This window comes from Paralichthys olivaceus, chromosome 2 (genome assembly GCF_024713975.1).
Source record: "Paralichthys olivaceus isolate ysfri-2021 chromosome 2, ASM2471397v2, whole genome shotgun sequence".
NCBI lineage: Eukaryota > Metazoa > Chordata > Actinopteri > Pleuronectiformes > Paralichthyidae > Paralichthys > Paralichthys olivaceus.
Window position 1 is genome coordinate 4130001 of NC_091094.1, and position 20859 is coordinate 4150859.

Below are 20859 nucleotides of genomic sequence, written 5' to 3' on the forward strand. Positions count from 1 at the left end.
ATCATGTCTGTATTTGCATCGACTGAAGTTTGGAACAGTTGATCTAACTGACTGGAACTGTGTCAAGACATCCTGTGAATTATGTATAAGTTGTTGGTGATGATGCATTTGATGTCACAGTGACAGTGAAGGTGCTCGTGAACCTGAAGAGGCCTCTGATGTGCACAGACACATTTTAAAGTGGTTGCTCCGTGTTGCTCAGCTGAGTCCTCTCCTCTCACTGAGGGAGGCAGCTGCTGCAGGTTCTTCGGTCTCCGGAGGATCTGTCACATCGGGCACAAACACAGCTCTAGTCCTGCTTTAATTGATGAGGCCAACTGCTGTCTTTGTTCCCCAGCTGCTGTTTGGGTGTGTCTCACCTGAGACGTGCTGAACGCTTCATAAAGGACCATTTGTGTTGGGACAGTTATTGCACAGTGTGGTTTTGATGTGTCAGAAACCTGTGAAATGAGCTCAGGGTAACGTGTCTTCATTTGTCTGTAGTCCAGGGATGAAGTTTGAAGATGGTAGCTTACCCGCTTTTACAAGTTAGTCAGTTGGTTGTGTCTGTGGAAATGAAACCCAACACTTCCCACACAGCGTTTGATTTGCATCTTTACTCTCACCTCCAGTCCAGTTAAACTGGTTCAGACAAGCTCTTATTTGTTTTCAGAGTCTGTGACACTGTGACACTCTTCCATCATTTGAATTTATAATTATTTTCCTCTCATGATTTGTTTGTGTTCTATTTTTGTTCACTGCAGGATGAACCTCAACAACTAGTTTCTCTTCCTTTACGACTTGTGCCTTTTTCTCTCACATCATTCTAAAAGCAATATACAGTACAGTTTCTCACACGACAGTTTCAGTCCTAAATGCATCTGTTACTCAGTTTGTCCAACACTGCCTCTGTGGAGACAAGTGACTTGTCTGTATTAACATAAAAGTAGAGATGTTCCGATACCTTTTGTCCCTTTTCAATTCATACACATGGTTTTTTTAATGTAAGGAGTCATTTTTAAGGATTATTCATTGACCTTTATTGTTGTCTTTCTGTCAGCTCTCTTCCGAGATGTCTCCACTGAGTCCAGGGAGTTCGAGGACATGGTGAACATCCTGACCTCCAGTTACTTCGACACTGGCTCAGCTGGCTGCTTCACCTACTGCAAACCTCGGCTCGTCTACAGCGAGCTGCTGGAGAAAGAGGTGAGGGCTTGAATGGGCTTCTTAAATATGTGATGTTGCTACAGCATCACTTGCAAATGAAATCCTTTTATTTTGGAGCATCACACCATTGTTCATATTTTCAGCTGTCATTTAAACTGTATTACAAGTTGGACACTTTATTATAAATAAGGTAAATTAAAAGAAAACACAAATACATCTCATAAGTTCTAACTGCTCCGTTTTGAATTAAGAAAATATTCTTATACAGAAATGCATTGTTTATACTGTGAAATAAGTTTTCATATTGGTGCATATTGGAAAAACATTTCCACTGATATGTCTGTTATTGAGAAATTGAGAAAAAACGCTTTGTTCTCGTGTGTTTTTCAGTTTGTGGAGAAGAGGAGGGAGATGAAGATGGACGGGAGGACGGATACGGAGCTGGAGGAAAGTTACGGTTTCATGTTGGTTGATGCTCCAAAGGTGAGATGAACTCAGAGTTGCTTCTTTTTTTTGTCTAATTGGGAAAACAAGGTTTTAAATGAGCTAAACACAGACGGTGTCGTTGATGAATTTATCCTGAACCAGGTCCTTTATTCGACCGACGTATTCACAAGAAGTATTGATATCTTGGATCTGGACAGAGAAGAATTACTGGATTTTACTGTGGAAAAGCAAAGACCTGCTTTTGAAAACTGGGATCAAATGAAGAATTGATTATTATTTGATGAGCCTTATTCTCAACAATGTCATTTATGGTTATTTGTTCGTTGTAGGTGCACCAGCTCTGCGAGAACGGTCTGTGTGTGAGTCACAGCTGGATCACAGTGCTGGGAAACCCCAGTAAAGGTAAGAGGGATACACACTTATACAATAACACTATGTTTTCACTCTTTCCATCTGTTTATTGTTCAGACTTGTTTGGCGACTGCTAATGGGAGAAGTTATAATTTACGCACACAGACTCATTGATTAATTGAAAGAAAATTATCTGTGTTATAATTTTTTTCTATTTTGTTCTTGTGTGTGTCTGCATCTGTCTCCAGGAGTGTATCTGTCCAGGTACTCAGACCTGCTTCAGATTAACTCGTTTACCCCAGGAGCCACAGGGGAGATCATCATCTTCAAAGTGATGAAGGTAAATCTGCCAACTGGTAGTTATCATCATCACCACTCTGTTACTGTACATTAAGGAAACGTGATGTTATCAATGATGTCCTGAGGCAATATTGTTCTTCAGTCATATTTTAATAGATACTAAGGCTTCATTAGATGTCAGAGATCGGAGAGTGTGAATCGTGTGAAATGATGAGTCAAGTTAGAGTCCAGAGAAAATAGCGTGTTACCGCCACAAATGTGCTGTAAATTATAAAGTGAACACACACAGGCAACATCCGAGCTTTCATGAGCCTGAACATAGTTCTGAGATCAGATGTGAAGACAGATATCACTTCCACTTTGGTATAATTCATGTCTATTTTTAGCTTTAATAGGTCAAACACAGCTCTTCCCTGACTGCACTACACTAAGATTGTCTAACTACATGTTACCTCACATTAAATCACCTCACATGACACTGACCATGACAGTGATGATGTATGTCGAACATATGGAGATGACCAAGAATGTGTGCATTGTTGTTTTTAAATATTTTTGCTTGTACTCTGTGATAATAAATGAAAATAAAGAGTTTTCAACAGTTGAATTGTCTCTAATTTTGGTTTCAGGGAAAAGTGAAGAGTATCTATGAAAACATGAAGAACGTTCTGGATCCAACGCCTCGCTTCGACAGCCACATCTTCAAGAACGCCAGCAAAGTCACCTCACTCACGTCCTACCGCTCCTTCGAGTTCACACAGGTACAGGAACAACGGTGTATCTATGCACTAAGCACACTCCTGCAGAAACCTTTGTATTTCATGTTTGGATCAAGTTGTGTTGAAAAGTTGGTGACATTTTTCATTTCAGATAAAATATTGGTTTAGTTTTCAAACCCTTGGTTTTTCTTTAAGAACATGAAACATGACTTTTAACCTTTTCATTATGTTTATTGCAGCATTACTTCTACGAGTATTCTTTCGATGAATTGCGGCAGCGACCTCGCCAGGTTTGTCCGTACGCCGTCGTCTCCCTCCTGTTCAAAGGAAAGGACACTCCGCTTCTGAGGTATGGATATCTGGAATGATAATATGCTTGTCAGGTTTAATGCCAATCAACGGCATAGATATAAATCAGAAAAACTTTATTGATCCCAGGGGGAAATTGTGTAGGGAAAAAAAAAAAAAAAAAAAAAAATAAGAAAATGCAGAGATCTGTGGAGCGATCTGAGAAATGTCACTGAAAACGTAATCATCTGGAAAATAGAGGTCGTAGAATGAATTGGTGGCTTTTTTGTTGATCGATTTGTCGGTTTGAACAGGTTTATTAATCCTGCTTGTACAATAACATACACAAATAAAATAGGAAAACTTGTTTTTGTATGAAAATCATTTACAGTGTAAAGACTTGAAACATGCCCAGTGTTGGTGAATAAAAAGTCTAATACCGGGTCAGATACTACGTCCAGACTTCTTATCCAACTTTCAGATTCTATTTTCCCCGGAGTCTTCGATCTTCGGTCAAAAGAATTCCCTGGAGATGATCAGAGTTCAGTGCAGTAGAGTTTATTCTTTCACAAGCATTAAACCTGAGCTGGCTCCGGAACCAAACTGAAAACTGAGCTTCTACACCTCTTGTTTTATTGGTTTCCTTTCCTGGTCACACTCTCTTTGTAGATTTTTGGCCTTTGAACTGCGCTTGCAATCGATACGCCATCACCCATCTCAATATAGGCTTCTAGCTGCAGCTCAATGCTAAGCTATGCCTTTCTTATCTTTGTGGTGTTTCTGATCTGATCGCTGTGGCGGTGAGTCTTCTTTATCTCACCTACCACACTGTTTATCTTGGATCTCAACAAGGCATGTGGCAGCTTTGATCTTCTGAGGCTCTGTGATCTCAGGCACACATCGTGCAGACACAAGCTTGCAAGACAACGAATACAGAATTTTTGTACAACACCGGATGAGGTCGACAGTCACAACAAATCCATGTGTTATGTATATTGAGTTGATTTGTTTTTTGTGTGGTAAGCAATTCACGTTTTTGAGAAAGTGCAGGAGGATAGAAATGTGGATTATTATCCAAACAGTGTGCAGTAAAGTAAAGATTCCAGAAATGACAGTTTCTCTGTGTTTGAACAGGATGAACAGTCAGACAACAGAGGGGAGTAAAGGTGAGAACTGGTCCCTGTTTTATTCAATATAGGACATGATGACAAGTCTTAAGTTTAACTGTATTGCCTTGAACCTGCTACTATTGACCTCACGCTCTCTCTCTCTCTCTCTCTCTCTCTCTCTCTCTCTCTCTCTCTCTCTCTCTCTCTCTCTCTCTCTCTCTCTCACATTCGCCTTTACTTTTCTCTCAGAGCGAGCTCAGTTCACAGTGTGGACCGGAGATTTGGTGAAAGGCGACCAGGTTCTCTTCCAGATCTCCCTTCGCTCCTTTTCTCCGCCCTTCCTGCCCCACAGACTGTGAGTGCAGACACGGAGTAAAAGCCTAATAATGTCAAGAAAACCTTCCCGTCCATATAAATGCTAAATTATGTCCAATTTTCGTCTGCGTTATATATTTGACCTCCTCAGATTTCAAAATGATTCCCTCTGTGTGTGTCTCACCTTGTGTCTCCTTCAGACCAGAGAAGTTGAAAATTGGTTGCGTGATGAGACTTGACCAGGTGACCAAGCTCCTCCCCTCCAGCCTGTTCTCCTACAACCTCTACAACAGCAGCCAAGAAGGTGAAGTCAAATGAACCCTCAGACTGATGAGATGTCACACACCAGAATGCAGCTGATGTTTTAGACTGAAGTAAAAACTTATTTTGTGTTGACGTTTTATATTTTTTTAAATGAACCAAAATGATGAAATTCTTTTAGCTCTAATTTCTTTCAACTATTGGTATTCCTTGAATACATTGGACACCAAATATTGTATAAAGATTATTATTCTTAAATTGTAAATTCAGGAATGAAATAATAATAATATTTTAAATTTAAACTATTCTTAAATTAATAAAAATACACAAACACACACACACTTGCATGCACTCATTTTGTAGGGAGTCAATACTAAAACTTTGAAATAACGTACATGCACGCCCACACTAGCTTTCAAAACAAAGCAGAGAAGCTCAGATTACAACACAGCTGTGTGAGTGTGACTTCATCCTCTGCTCATGATGCCATTTCTCAGTCAATATATCTTTGTATGGAAGTAGCTGTCGGCTGCTACATTCATCTTTTAATCTTTATTACTTTGCGTGTGCGTGTGTGTGTGTGTGTGTGTGTGTGTGTGTGTGTGTGTGTGTGTGTGTGTGTGTGTGTGTGTGTGTGTGTGTGTGTGTGTGTGTGTGTGTGTGTGTGTGTGTGTGTGTGTGTGTGTGTGTGTGTGTGTGTGCAGTTGTGGAGGATGGACATTGCTGCAGTCTTCTGGAGGTGATTGACAGAAGTCGGTCAACGACCAACGTGACAAAGCTTCTGCAGGAGCTGGAGATGAAGAGAGTGGTGGGTTGTGGGTCTCATATTAAACCTCATTTCATTTAGCTGAGTGCATTGGTTGCTGATACATTAAAGCGTAGCGACACTCTAGAGAATGAGCAGGATCAAATGTAAGATTCTTTCAAATTCTTCTTCTTTATGAATTTATTCTATATATTTCCTCTTGCCGCTACTTTGCCATTATTTTTTATCATGGTTTATCGTCTGTGGAGAAGGATTTTTGGGGGCGATCCATTTCAGGAGAGAAGTTAAGAACAATGACGGAGGAAGGAAAAGGGGAAAAATACCATAAATAAAGAAAGGAAGTTAGACAAGAACTGTTGAATGAGAGTCGTCTGTTCTCTCACAGGTTCTGGTGAGTCCACTTTCAGAGCGAGGATTTCTCTTTCTACTCTCCAGTGTTCAGATGGCCTCACCTCCTGGTATGTGATGAGTGTAATGGTAAAATATATAGAGGATAATCTTTGATGAGACATTTGGTTATTCAAATATAATATTGTATATTGTTAACCTCTGATGTCGTGGTAAAACATTTTCTAACTGCAGGTGGAGAGAGTGAATTATTCAATTCTTACTTGACATTACACCACAATCAAAACAGAAATGATTATTTATTCACATTTGAAAAATCTTTTTAAATAACATTTAATCCATATAATGATCATAGCACCCGCCTCACCCATTAAAACTCAATATTTTGTTGCGATAGATTAGATTGTCGGTTTCTTAATAATCTCATGTGACTTATTTTTCTTTTCATAGTTAATTTTTTAACATAACAACATGTTACATCTTTTGAAAAAGGCCTTTTACAGACACGTAGCATAGGAAGAAAACAGCTTTAGAAAATAAGAGAGAAAAAGGGAAACAAAATACAAATGGGGAAAAATCTGCTCCTTAGACGATGATGTTTTTGTGTTTCCAGAGCGAGAAGGAAACTGGAAGAGGTGTCTTCAGGCCTTGTTTGTTTTTCCTGAGAGCAGAGACGTTGCCAAATCCAGTGAGTACCACATGGACGGATGAGTGTGTGGTTCATTTCCAAGTTTTCTATTTAGTGATCATCATCTATTTTTTATTTCTTCCCACAGCATCAAGGAGGGCATCCTCTGCCCATGATGCCTCAGTGTCGATGTCTGGTGCCACAGTGATGCCACATCTGAGTACGTTTATCCCAGCGTTGCATCACGCCCTCGTCAAAACCCGTGCTAACCCGGCTCCCGAGCTGTCTGCCGGCGTGGAGCGCCAGGCAAAAGAATACCTCATTGGCCTGAAGGACGGCAAGGTGCAGCCAACAATTCTTTCAAACACTCTGATGTGACTTTGATATGATCTTCTTTGAATTTCTTTAGATGCTGTTTTTAGTCTGCAGGCGCTGCACTAAATTGAGCTATGACATTAAAGCTGCGTTCAGACATGCACTGAACTCTGGGCATTACCCTGAAATTCCCTAGTAATATGAAATTCCCTAGTTACATGTCTGGAAAATCCAGCGAGTGGATGTGTTGATGACATTTCTAACAAACAACAGACAACAACACTGGACAAACAGGAGTCGTTCACGTAGAAGATGCTGAAGACTTAAAAAGTCAAGAGTCAACAGCTTTTGGAGATAAAATTAAACTTCTTCTGTTAAACCTGACACTCGTCTGAGAAGGGATCTGCAGTAATCTGGAACCTGATTGAAAAGATATGCTCCCATTCAGCCGAAAGAGCATTTGTGATGTTGGGTGATTTAGGCCTGGCCCCCCAGGTGTCGGATCAGGTTGGGGTGAGGGCTCTGTTCAGGCCAGTCACGTTTTACCACAACAAACTGGCAAAACCTTTTCTTCATGGAGTTGTCTGTCCTCACACTCCAGGTTCGGCAGTACCCCATGGGTGAATACGACTCCAACCAAGATGAGCAAGAAAAGCATTTTCCCGCTCCCAAACACCACAAGGGGAACATGGACTACTATCTGCGCTCCTACCTGCACAGCCCTGCCCTCTACCTGCTGTCAGTGGCCCGGGCCAGGCAGGTGGTGGAGGGGCACTGTGGCCCCGAGGAGCCACAGCAGGTGAGGCCCAGGAAGAGCTGTGCAGGCCAGAGAGAGTCGACGGGGAAGGAGGTGACAGGCAGCTCCAGAGAAGGACATTCCAACACTAAGAAGGTGAAAATTCACACAATGGTGATCATAGCTATCATAAGATTTTCGGATACGTAAGATATAGGTTGTGAGTTAGTATAGTGTAATGAGGATGATTTAGAAATACTCAGTTATTGTCATGATGTCCTGAAATCTTTGTCATAACTTAGTTGCAGCAGCTTGTAGACCTGGTTTTGACCTGTAAGAGGAACGCAGAAAATGAGGTGAAGAGGGAGGAAGGAGGAGAGGGATCGCTGAAGGGACCAGGGAGGAAGAGGAGGCTGGAGCAGCAGGCGGCAGCGAGGGCGCTTAAATTCCTGAAGGCAACTCAGGAACCTGGAAGAGATTCCAAGATTCCAGGTGAGGAAACTTCGAGGCTCTGGCTCTGGTTGTCCACTAATGACAGGATTAGTGGATTCATTCCTGGATCTTCCTCTTCACATATTTAACTGTTTGCTCCTCTGTTAGAGAAAGTTCTTTCATCAGACCTAATGAAAATACTTATGCAGTGCTCCCTTTTATCAGACCCAAGTCAGAAATGATTATTCTATTAAATCTGACCACGACCCGATCTACTCAAAGTGTAGAACAGGAGATTGGTTATGAATGTGTGTCGCAGCTCAAGAGTTGAAAACTTCGAGTGAAGTGTGGAACTTTTTGTTGGCACAGCTGCATCTTTGCTTGCTAAGAGCATTTCAATCAACTCTCGTCTCACAGCAGTTTGCTTTGCCACTAAATGTAGTTGTTGCTTTGCATTCTGTCTGACCACACCTCATGGATTGTTTGTTGTTATGCATATTTTCTTTCTTTCTGCTTTTGGCTCCCAGTCGAGGGAAGCCAGGTGTCTTCCTCTCCCGACTCTCTTACATCTGTGATTGGTTCAGTGGGTTTGAGGGACGTTGATCTGAGGGAAGATGGATCTGAGCTTGCTGCCAAACTTCTCATGCTGCTGACAGGTGACTGGATGTTGAGACTTCCTGTTTGAGAGCATACACTAACTACTGTATAACCCATGGAGGCTTCATCTTGCCATTCATTTGCTTTTTGCTCATTTCTACGCTTTTATTCAGCAAATATTTGTAATCTGCAAAAAAACCCTTTTCTTTTCCAGTAGCAGTTAAACTTTCACATCCTGTTTTATTTGCTCATGTCTCAATAAAAAGGAGCTTGTAGGACATCATGAAATAATTTGTTATGGTGATGACAACTGTAACTCCTATGAAAAACAAATCTTAGTCTCTTAAAATGAACGTTTCTTTGCTCACTGACAGGCCTCAAACAGGCTGCCAAGGGCCCGGTCAGTCAGGAGGAGGGGCAGAGGGAATCCTCTCCGTTTGATAGGCTGGCCACTAAGCTGGGCTTGCCCACCAACTGTGACATTGACCTGAGGAAGCAGGAAGAGCTTGAGGTAAGAGACCAACTTGATATAAAGCTGCGTTCCTCAGGAACGATTGAAGGATCTCTGTGTGTTTCCACCTCAGGGACCAGTATCTATTTTGAGCTCTGTAAATTCCCTGCTGTTAGGGTAGTGTTTTCCGAAGGTGCCAGAATCCTTGAGGTGGGGCTTGCTGCTCTAAATATTTTTGATTGGTCAAGTACGCCAGGATTATATTTCAACTGCCATAAAAACTCTATAAATGCACTGTTGCTAGTAGTGTTTGTCTATTTTCCAATGTTGACTCAATAATCCTATTTGCAAAGCAGTCAACCGTGATCAGCAGCATCACAAATTGAATCTCGTCCATGTTTACTGTCGTTGCGGTGCATGGTTTCAAATGAGCTGTTGATTTTTCGCATGTCTGGAGGCTAATTTCCCTGATGTTCCCAGGTCTTAACACAGGCATTCAACAATCTGAAGAAACCTTTTTAGTTCTTACGACTAAAGTCTCTTGGTGCTTTTGTTCGAAACACGAGTTTTATCAGATCACAGCTTTTTCTAATACTTAAAACTGAGCAGGTAACGTTAACAAAGTGTGTGTTTGTGTGCAGGAGCAAACTGCGGGCAGTGTCAGCAGTCTGGAGGGATTCAGTCCTAGCTCGCACAGCGGGGAGATGAATCACCGCGGGGGAAGAGGTCTGGGGAGGGGAACAGTATACGGAGATGACGAGGAAGAGGAGGAGATCCCATGGGTCCTCATCCCCATAACAGGTCAGTCTGACTCTGGGAATTTGTGACTTACAAATCTTGTTCCCAGTTTAGAGCAATAATTTTTACTCTGCCTAGTGCTCAGGTTTATGGCAACAAATATAAGACCACTGTGTAACTGTAACTTATTGATTGTTAGGTGAATTTTACTGTGAATTACCACTCTGCTATAATTAGTGATGGTTATGAAAGAGCAGACCAGAGGTGACCAGAGGTGACCAGAATTCAAATGAGCTCTAAACTCTGCCTGCAGGTCTGAGTTCAGATCGCTACTCTCAGAGAGAAAGAAACATCCCTAAGGATCCTCGCTTTCAGCACCTCTCGATGACAACAAGCATCACCACGACAACCAAACCTCCCGGGAAGAGCCCCGCCCTGTCTCCTGAGCTGAGCCCCCCTCCGTCGTCCCTCCAGTGCCCGTCCCCCAGGCTGAGCCCTCCTCCCTTCCCCACTCAGTGCCCATCACCTGACCCCAGTCCTCCCCTTTCACCTTCCCAATGCCCGTCTCCAGAGCCCAGTCCCTCTCTCTCACCGTCTCAGTGCCCTTCCCCGGAGCTCAGCCCCCCCACTTCTCCCTCTCAATGCCCGTCTCTTCAGCCTCCACTATCTCCTTCTCAGCACACGTCCCCTTCCCCCTCCCTGTCCCGGTGCCACTCCCCAGAGCCTATGCAGCACATCCCACTTAACAAGGGCGACAGTGGTGCTAATGAGGAGCGTTTAGCCCCCACAGCCTCGACTGAGTTTAAAGGTAATCTCAGCCAACTGGAGTTTGGTGTCTACTTCTCAAATTTTACAAATGTGATTGTATTGTGTGCAAACAGGAGCTGATAGTGCGCCAATTTTGAGCTTTTTGTTTTTGACCTTTGTCTGATAAACACATTATTCAAGTGAGGCTTGTTTCCAGCAGGAATGTCCAGGGACAGACGAGAGAAGCCTCAGGAGACGGCAAAGAAGAATGAAGAGCCATCTGTGTTTTCAGCCATCCAGCCAACTGTTCCTCCAGCCCCAGAGAGGAGGACAAGCCCCTCACCACCACTCTCTGTGAAGGAGTATGCAGAGGGAGAAATGCAGGAGATGGTGGAGAGAGATGCAGTGACCCGAGTTGAAAAAGTACAAAAACAAAGGGAAGAAAAAGCCACAGAGTGTAAACGAGATGGGGAAGAGGTGGTAGATGTGGTGGGTGAGGTAGTGGGTGAAAAGAAACAAAAGGGAGAAGTGAAGGAAATGGTAGGTGGCTCTTTGTCTTCTCCGTCCGTGTCTTCACCTCTTACACGTCCTCTCAGAGATATTGACAGCATAGTGGACAAACATCTTGGCAACTTCTCCTCTGAGATGCAGCTCCTCCTGCAGGGGGAGAGCATTCACTACAGCTTCCCACAGTCCCCTCACTCCACCTCGAACACAGAAACCACCGCACCTCAACACACACTCCCACACTCTTTGTCATCTCAGTTTTCAGAGTATGTGTCTTTATATAACTCCTGTCCCCCTGTGAACGACTATGTCAGCTCTCTAAAGGACGGCATTAACAGCATGTTAATTAAGTTTGGTGACATCGAGCGAAGCCACAATGCAGACACTAGCCGGACCAATGCTGATAACAAGTTGGCTAGCAGTGTAAGCGCTTTTGTGGCCAGCATCCGAGCAGCTAATACAAAAACAGGCAGCGATGATGAGGCTTCGGCTCCCAGTGGTGAACTGACGGCTGCTCATCCCAGTTCTTCAGTCAGTCAAACTCCGGCTCTCTCCAGAGGAGGTGAAGTGTGGCAGCCAGATGCAACCAGACAGTTTCCTGATGCAACAAGCCGCAGGAAATCTCCAACTTCTAATGTCACTGTATCAACTCCTACCTCTGCTTCTGTATCTGTTTACAAGTCTACCGACCCCACCCACTGTCATCCTCCTTCAGACAAGTTATCACAGTCCCACTGGAAACCACAGCAAAGTCACACGTCAGAGATCAACAGAACAGGAGCTCAAAATATCAGACTAACACAAGACAGAAACTTCAGGATCACACAATGTGCGACTGATGTCGAAGCTGGGAGTAGTGGTACAGAGTTGAACTCCAACTTGACTCCCCCGGGGTCCAGCGGTGTTTCTCTGTCCTTACTAGAACCTCCACTCCCTGCCGAGCTGGTCTCCACCTCGGCCTCTGTTTCCCCCTTCGCTCCCCCAACCACAGCACTGAGCTCCTTGATCAACCAGCTGCAGCCAGAGGTGTTCAGCAGTCTGGTGAAGATCATCAAAGATGTCAAAAAGAAATCCCTGCAGTTCTACCTCCACAGCACAGAGGAGAGGGACCCGCTCCTGGAAGACATCAAGGTAACTTCATGGGTTCAGAGTGCACACAGACAAACCTCCAGTCGGTTCATATTTTAATTTCTACAGTTAATAAATCCCTTGTGAATAAATGTGACAGATAGATGAATTTAATTTAGAAGATTCTAGTGGAAACTATGAAAAAGTGAGATTCATACAAAACATAAAAAACAGAAGGTGTTGAAAGGACTGACAGTATCAGTACGTATGTATTTGTATTTGTATATGTATGTATAGTTTTTATAGTTAAGTATGTGTATGTACTGTTACGTTACAGAAACACCTGTTGAAGCAGGGAAACATGGAGAAGAGTCCTGTGGCCTTTCTGAACCATGAAAACCCTGACAACCGACTGCTGGTCATCATCAAGAACAAAGACATCGCTGGACACATACACAAGGTACTTCTGAATGATGAGTGTAAAAACTGGTTCTCTCCTTTCTGTCTTGAATGTCAGAAGCAGTTAACAAAGTGGGTCAGTACAGATCCAGATCTATGAACAAAAGTGAAATCTATCTTCCTGCATTAACCTGGAGAACTCTGCAGATTAGCCGCTCTGTAACTGCTCAGTTCTGTCCTTGCAGGTCGACAGTAAATTCTCGGTTGTTTGATTCTTGTTACTCTGTTACGCTGATGACGACGATCAGGACGTGTGTGTTGAAATCAGGATGTGTGTGTTTGTGCACCCATCAGATCCCAAACCTGGTTTCTCTGAAGCGACGGCCCTCTGTCGTGTTTGTGGGGATCGATACACTGGGCGACATCAGGAACAACAGCTACAATGAGCTCTTTGTCTCGGGAGGATGCATCGTTTCTGATGAGATGATCCTCAATCCTGACTTCATCAGTCATGGTACGTCAGCCATTTTAATTCAAAGACCGGAGCCAACTCAATGTTTTTTCAAGGTTATTTTAATATAAATCTTTCTGCATGTTTTTTTTAATGTAACTTGTCTCACCCATGAGTCTTAACACAAGCTTAACAAAAGCATGGATCAATACTTCTGTTGATTATTAGACAAATGCATTAGTGGCAGTGGATTTATTGTCTGTATTTATTTCTTCAAGGATTTGTTGGTTAATGAGATGTTGGTCTGTAGGTCAGCTGGCTGAGCTGCTGCTGCTCCTGGAGCAACAGAGCTCTCTGGAGAGTGTCTGGAAGTGGAAGGTTCACTGCAAAACCCACAAGAAACTAAAAGAACAAGCCAGGTACTGATACTGTGTCTACACACGATGATGATCTACACGATCACACAACAGAAAGATGAATAACCAAACGGAAACACAGCCACATTGTTTCATGCTCAGTTGATAGATAAACATAATTTACATAATAATATTTTGTTTTTGCTTGGTTTCCTCTCCTTTTATGTGTGTGTTTGGTTGTAGTTTCAGGAGAGAGGCAGCCAACCTACTGGACTTACTTTCAGCCTATCAGAAACGGCAAGTTGTTGAGTTCCTCCCTTATCATCGCTGCGACATGATGAACCATCAGTCGCCCGACCTGGACTGTCTTATCGAGCTCCAGGCCCGCTACACACAGTACCGACACACAATCTTCCTGACCGGTACGTTGCAGCACTGACAACACTCGAACACCAGGCACTCGGTGGCTACCTGGTGTTTTACTCATTTTGATTTTCCTGTTTCCTTTCCTCAGAGCATTGTCATGAGAGGTTACCTGCCTACACCAGTGGAGGCATCATCGTGGCTGGTATCGAAGAAATTCTGCAAGACTTCACCAGAGTGGTCGGTTACCATGACATCAAGGACAAGCAACCAGCCAAGGACGTTCTGCTGGCAACCAAAGGTCAGTTGTGGTATTTGGTTTGGACGGAAAAAATTCAGACTTTCTTGCCTTCACTTTTTAAAAGGTCTGCCCTCAGTGGCCGTTAAACAGCCTATTGCTTGCAGACGGTGGCTTTGGCAAATAAAAATCGAATTCTTTCGACTTCTTTTTGACACAAAGAAAACTGAGTTTATTTCTGATTGATTGTTTTGGAAAAACTCTGAGTAATCCCATGGGTTAATGTAAATGGAGAGATATCAGGATACAGCGTGGTAAAAGACCATTTACAGTACGTGGAGAAATAATCCACAAGGATCTCATCTCCTTTTCAAACAGTCACTGGGGTTGACGCCTCTTATGTCAGAAGAAATTACATCACCATTAGGTAAAGACTGTACCCTGACAGTTTGACCAAAAAATGTTCTTACAATTTAGCTCCCCCTCTTCTTACCGTGTTACCGAATCCATTCGACAAGGTTTTCTTCCACCTGTATTTAACTGGGTCACCATTTCTAACCAAAACACACACACACACACTTTGCAGTTCGTACCAGCACATAATGCATTGCATTAGGGGGTGAAATGCATTGTGAAAAAGGTATTTTATTTTGGAAAATTTTGGCTGCATGCATCTCAGAAAAGCATGGTAACGGCATGTCTCAAGTGTGTCTATAATAACACATTTTATATTTAGGGGTTCCTTTCATGACACTCAAGGACACCTTACATGCATAAATACACGTGGTTGTATCGTATTGTCTGTATTGCTTGCCGTGAAAATAAGAGATTTTCCACAATGTGAAGCTGCAAACAAGAGAATATAACAAACAATGTTTTTACTATTGCAAAATGACTTATCGTGTTTTCCCATGGCCATGACACCTCCTCAGTTTCATCTGAGGGAGGTTTCATTACTCCCTCTCTTGCCCTGTGGAGAAGATCACAAGATGCCGTTGAACTTTTGTGGTTGTTGAAGTTTGTACATTTATTCAGCGGACAGAGCTGTCTCTGATTTCCTTTGCTGTGGAGAGGGGTTTCTGTCTGCCTCGGTTAAACTTGACATCTTTTGTGCTTTGATTCTTCTGACTGGAATTTCTTGTTGGACCTGTCTGCGTTTGAATTTTTAGGTGGGTTATATTCATTGCAAGCACAGGTCATGTGTTAGTTTTGCTGGGATGGTCCCTGTGATCCTAAGTTATATCAAGGCTATAGGACTGGGGCTGATCATGAAAAATGTTATCCTACTATTTTCTTTACTCTTTCCTTCAGTGGCTTGTTTGGATCTTACCCTTGGCTCTGATTTGAGTGGGCTAGGAGACTTGAGCAGTCAGGTGTGGCTCAGTCATAGCCCACTTAGGGGTCCTCTGAACATTTCTTATGATGATCTGATATTGAAGTATTTATTGTTATTACCTCTATATAGCCATTTGACATATTCGTCTGTGTCTTCTACGTGTTTGGCACCAGGAGATATTTGGTTTTTGGTATGTTTTTTTTTTTTTTTTTTGCATCTCTCGCGTGTTAGACGTTTGCAGGGAATCCAGCGGGGGATCCCCTGCTGTGATCACACATCAAATTTTCCTGTATTTCTACGGACTTTATACTTGGAGACCAGGAGGAGAAAGTCAGCAGAAACTGCGGAGGCTCGCTCGGACATTTGCGTTCACACATTCACCTCCTCCAGAGAAATACAGGGTATCTGTATTTTTTATCAGGTTTTAACCCACCTTGTGCTTCTGTTTCTACTACTTGAGAGAACCTCACCAGGTTACTCTTGAAACCCTTACTGAGGCACTTGTTTGGGCAACATTTTAACTGGTTGTGATGTACTCCATCTAAGTGTCAATCTGGGCTCCGCTGCCCAAACCAACTGCCGTACATCTTGAAATACAAGGACTAACATGCTACTTCCTGCCTACCAGCTAGTTGGATTGTCAAGGCTTTAAGTATTGTACCAGGCGAGCAGTATGAGTACTGTCCACGTTTCCCCGAACACTTTGAGGTCTCCTCTCATAGAAATTTACCGGTCTGATGGAAAACCACAGCCCTGAGGAAAGCGTACTTCTTAATCTAGGCTTAACCTGGACACTGGCTCCTCTCGTAATAACTCCATCCCCTCTCGGGGCATAGATTTGCATATCTGACATATTGAAGAATTGTTAGATAACAAGGGGTCTCACCTGTTATCTTTTGGTTACAAAAAACAATTCATCACACACAAGCAACAGTCTTTGACAACAGCTCTCAAATGTCCCCTCAGTATCTAGATTAAAGCGGTCAATTTCATTCTCCTCCTTTCTTTCTCTCTCCTTGTATGTTCTCTTATGGAAGGAGCATGGGCAGAACGCAGACTTGATCTGTGCTCCCTCACAACAGTAAGCGAGAGGATAATGGCAGCCAACAACAGCAGCAACCCATGTGTTGAATTACATAACTTGGTGCCCCTTGTTATAAGAGAGTTGGTAAGTCAACTTAAATTTACTTCATTCTAGTTGATGTATCAAACACCCTGCAGAAGGCCCAACTTTGGCAGGTCACTAATTTGCTGCCTTGCCCCTAGACCGGCACCAGGGAAAGAGACCAACCTAACCCTGCAAGCATCCAAGACTCTTCCTGCACCCGCCTCGCCCCCCAAGCTGAAATGGCTGTTTCACAACTGCATACCAGTCCCCTGGCCAATAGTTTCAAGGGACGAGGGGGAGAGGAACAAGGCAACAGCTCAGTGGATCCCGCACCAGAACAAGGACTACATAGACCCGAAAGACAGGAGAATGTTGTGCCCAATGGACAAACTGACAACTACTCTAAATTGATACAACTACTTGGCACTCTTGATGAATCCAAGTCACACTCTGCTCAGTCTGTGCCTCCTCATCACTCGACTCGCTTGCAGTTGTATAATCACCAAGGTCGGAAATTCAAGAACAGGCAACTTTTAGACCCCAGGGTTTGGAAGGACATCTTTTATTTCAGACCAGGCACTGTACCAAAAGACCAGCCATACTATCATCTTGGCGAACGATATCAGGAGCTCCGGGCCACCAGCACTGTTGTCTTTGCTAGTTTTGCTCGCCCCTGCTCTACTCAGTGGAGGGTAGCCTGTGGAGTTACTTGCTACAACCACCCTGAAGGACCTTGGTGTGAACTCCAATCCGGGGATGGGACCCAGATCTGCATTCTTGCCACTCTCCCCGTGTCAGACACCCCTTAAACTATAGTTTAACTCCCCTGCGGAGATTCCTCGGCACCACCCCTCTCTTTTTCCAACTTTGAACCTTCATCGTTGACCCCCTTCACCTGTTGTTAGAGTGCCACCTTGGATAAAGTTCGGACCCAAGAGAACCAATACAACAACTCCTGCCTAGAAGGGGGTCAGTCGAGCAGGGTACTGGGGGAGAGAATATACAAGGGGAGTGAAAGAAGGGAAGAAAAAGGAGGTACACTCACTGCTGATTCCACAGACTGGAGAGCCATTTGAGAGCTATTATTTATATGTTGTATGTGAAAGATAAACTGCCAGATGCTGTTTATCAGCTGTTAGCGATTTTTCAGATCACATGCAAAGCAAATGCAATAGTCAAATTAACATAATCCATATCATCAGCCTGTGTACATACAGAATACATATATCATGTGATGCCTTGAGACTAAACCAGCGACGTGCTTTTAATTTAAATATGCATTGCGTCGATTGCTTTTTAAAGACGATGTAGCTCAGAGAGCAACTATTTAATTTGCTTTGTCACTTTACTTTTATTAAATATAGTTGGTTGGCATCAGGACCTTCCCTATTTATTGTATGACAGACGGTTACGTCTTCGTTCATATGAATAAAAAACAAAGCTAAAAAGACCAAAAACTAAAGGAGGAAAATCTCCAAAGCAGCACCAACAAGAAATTGTCTGACCAATGACGTTTGATGTCTCTTACATTATTTTTTCTCTATATTTCAGGACACCTTATTATAAAAAAACAAGTATCCATTTATGATCAAGACTGAAAGTCTGTTTTCATTTATTTTGTGTCAAGATAATATAAGAGTATAATCATAATCGTGTGTTTGTTTGAAAATCCTGGAATTGATGAAGGTTTCCATCCTTAACTTAAGACACAAGTGGTATTAAGCTCATAACAAGTATGTGTTATGCTACTTGTACCATGGAGGCTAGATGGCTACTTGCTTTTAAGGCATCAAAAAAGAGCTTGCATAGCAATTGAGCGTGAGGCGTATTTTATATAGTCTTTTTATTTTCATATAGGAAAACCCTGTAGTCAGTATACATACTTTTCATTAATAAAAACTGTTATTTAATAGAATCATTTGTTGTTGAGTTCTCTGTGGCAACGCACCAACATATAGTTTTCGTCACGAAAAGGACACTGCTACGCCCCCGAGGTAAGATCCAGCGTTCCTCATCTCAGGGTAGAGAAGTGCTGTAGGGACCTCCTCCCTGGACGAACAGCTGGTTCAGGCCCAGTACAGGCCTTTTTACAGTCTTCCTCTAGTCTGAGACTTCCAGGGACAGGCTGTGAGTCATTGTGTGTTGCAGGAAACTCATAGGATCATCATCGTGGGTAGAATTTGTTGTTTGGTATCGTGTTTCATAGCAGTCATTGAACCGTTGCAGTGACATAATGGTCGACAGACTGACATTGCCGTCGCTGTGCTAATACATGGATTTAAAAACTAAAATCGATACAGCAGAGCCAGAGATTTCATCTTTTTTATTCCACCTATTTTCCACCCTTTTCCAAATAGTTGTCGACCTCTGGTCAAAAGCTGTCGTTCTGCTTTCTCTCCCTCTCTCCCCTTGTTCTACGCTCCCTCTTTGTCTTCGTCACATATGTCCTCCTTCATTTTTCTCTCTTCGCTCCACTGTCTCTTCTCCCTTGTCTTCCATCTTTCCCCACATTCTACAGTTCTCTTTCTCTCTTCTCCTCATTCTACTTTCTCCACCTCTGTTCCTGTTTCTCTCCTCTCCCCTTGCTCACCTGTGCCTTTGTGCTTCTCTGACTGCTCTCCTCCGTCCTCAGGTCTTGGCTTGCAGCTGAGTCATGGTGACTCTGTGTCGGGCTCTGAACGCTCACCCTCTATCTTCCCCGAGCACATTCATCCCCTGTCCTCCAGTGAGCAACCCAAACATCTCATGCAGCAGCCCAGCTCAGGCCTCTTCGCGCACCATCATCTCTCCGACCAGCTCGTCCCAGACGCCTCCTTAAAGGATGGCGTGCCTCGACCTTCGGACACAGACTTTGAGGTTCTTCGTCAGGCCATCTCACAGCTGCGGGCTGAGCGTCAGGCTCAGCTGCAGCAGCAGCAGCGGCAGCTGGACTGCCCGGAAGAGTTAAGTGTCAACCCCCAGGAAAGCCTCCTTTCCAATTCTGTTAAAAGAGGTAGCGGTCACACCACTCCTCCTGTTAGTCAAGGAGGTCACATAGAGTCAACCCAGCTCACTCCAGGCAGGAAGGCTGTGGCAGACACTCTGGATTTAATTCATTCAACACTGCAACCGGGGGAGCAGAGGAGGCAGGACAGAGTGGAGCCTCCCACAGAAGGACAGAGGAGGGGAATAAGTCTGGGAGGAGAAGGAGTTGGATTGTTGGGAGGAAATTCGGCTCCCACGATCAGTGACGCTTCTAACTCTTCATCCAATGATAACACAGCTACAGTGACGAGACCAAATGATCAGACGCACCCAACCAGCGCAGAGAGAGAACAAGCAGATCAACAAGGTGAACCAGCATTTTCCAAAGCAACTAAACATGGTGCAGCCGCCTCCAGTACCTTCTCCTGTCCTGTAGAGGACGACAGATCAAGGTTCGTACATATACTTTTGATTACTACTCATTGTCTCTTGTTTTTAAGGGATGATTAATTCCTGATGTACTTCCTGCAGTTTGTCTTTGTTGCTGCTGAACTTCTTCATGTTTTCTCTCTGTAGAGACGCACACTCAGGCCAGGAGCGGCCAATAAGAGCAGAGGGAGCACTCACAAGAAACAGCAATGACTCTGAGGTAACCAGGACCCCAAATACTGCTCTACCCCAACTACAACAGATCCAGCTGCACCAACAGCAGCTGCAACCGACTTCGTTGCACCCACAACCACCAGCTCACATCCGGCAGCAGCAGTGGAGCATGGGCCTCCTGCAGCCTCACATCCTGCCTCAAATCCACAGCCAGCATTTCTCTGCAGGTCCAACGCTGAGGCCCCTGTCTGCCCTGGGGAGGGCCCCGAGCCTCCTAGGGCCCTCACCTACCTGGCGCGGGGGCCTGGTCTGGGGCTTCCCTCAGGCTCCCCCTCGTCCTGCACTGCTGGGAGTTTACCACAACCCTGCAGCTCAGGGCAACAGCAGGTACAGAGGGGGGCAAAGGGGAGGCTTTAATGGGATGTAGTTTAGTCACCAGCTGATGGGCCCAGGTTACCTGCTTCTGTAACCTCGGCCACCCGCTGCAGCTCATGAAGCTCGTATAACTTATAAAAATACTGTAAAGGACTAAGATGGACAGACTGTCTTACATGTCTTCCAGTGGACTCTCTTTCTGTCATGTAAAAAGTACTTTTTGTTCTGAATGTTTGGTTTGTTAGTCTTGGAGCTGTTTGTGTTTAGATGTATTTAGTAAGTGACTCTAACAGACTAGTTTTAACTTAAAAAGCATTTGTGTTTTTTTACATCAGAGATTTTTTGTATTAAACTTGCGTGCATGAACCAGAGTTTGCTTCCATGTTCTCTTCACTGT

General features: G+C 43.7%; 1 protein-coding gene across 6 annotated transcripts in view; it reads left to right on the plus strand.

Annotated features, from left to right (window-relative positions):
• tasora (transcription activation suppressor a) overlaps positions 1–20833 on the plus strand; it is a 22265-nt gene extending 1432 nt beyond the window's left edge. The window contains exons 2-28 of one of the 6 annotated variants that reach the window (XM_020096711.2): positions 1040–1185; positions 1537–1629; positions 1923–1995; positions 2193–2284; positions 2874–3005; positions 3203–3312; positions 4386–4417; positions 4610–4715; positions 4876–4979; positions 5641–5744; positions 6088–6160; positions 6664–6738; positions 6827–7020; positions 7595–7885; positions 8032–8221; positions 8689–8817; positions 9133–9269; positions 9851–10010; positions 10261–10755; positions 10912–12332; positions 12607–12729; positions 13023–13182; positions 13430–13538; positions 13719–13897; positions 13990–14139; positions 19153–19936; positions 20061–20833. In XM_020096711.2, the coding sequence (XP_019952270.2) occupies positions 1040–1185; positions 1537–1629; positions 1923–1995; positions 2193–2284; positions 2874–3005; positions 3203–3312; positions 4386–4417; positions 4610–4715; positions 4876–4979; positions 5641–5744; positions 6088–6160; positions 6664–6738; positions 6827–7020; positions 7595–7885; positions 8032–8221; positions 8689–8817; positions 9133–9269; positions 9851–10010; positions 10261–10755; positions 10912–12332; positions 12607–12729; positions 13023–13182; positions 13430–13538; positions 13719–13897; positions 13990–14139; positions 19153–19936; positions 20061–20514 (6116 nt within the window). In that variant the 3' untranslated portion in view covers positions 20515–20833. Of the gene's footprint in view, positions 1–1039; positions 1186–1536; positions 1630–1922; positions 1996–2192; positions 2285–2873; positions 3006–3202; positions 3313–4385; positions 4418–4609; positions 4716–4875; positions 4980–5640; positions 5745–6087; positions 6161–6663; positions 6739–6826; positions 7021–7594; positions 7886–8031; positions 8222–8688; positions 8818–9132; positions 9270–9850; positions 10011–10260; positions 10756–10911; positions 12333–12606; positions 12730–13022; positions 13183–13429; positions 13539–13718; positions 13898–13989; positions 14140–16449; positions 16581–16678; positions 18436–19152; positions 19937–20060 lie in introns of those variants that run through there. The other 5 variants (XM_020096712.2, XM_020096713.2, XM_020096714.2 and 2 more) reach the window with 5 other exon arrangements.
• The last annotated feature ends 26 nt before the right edge of the window (positions 20834–20859 follow it).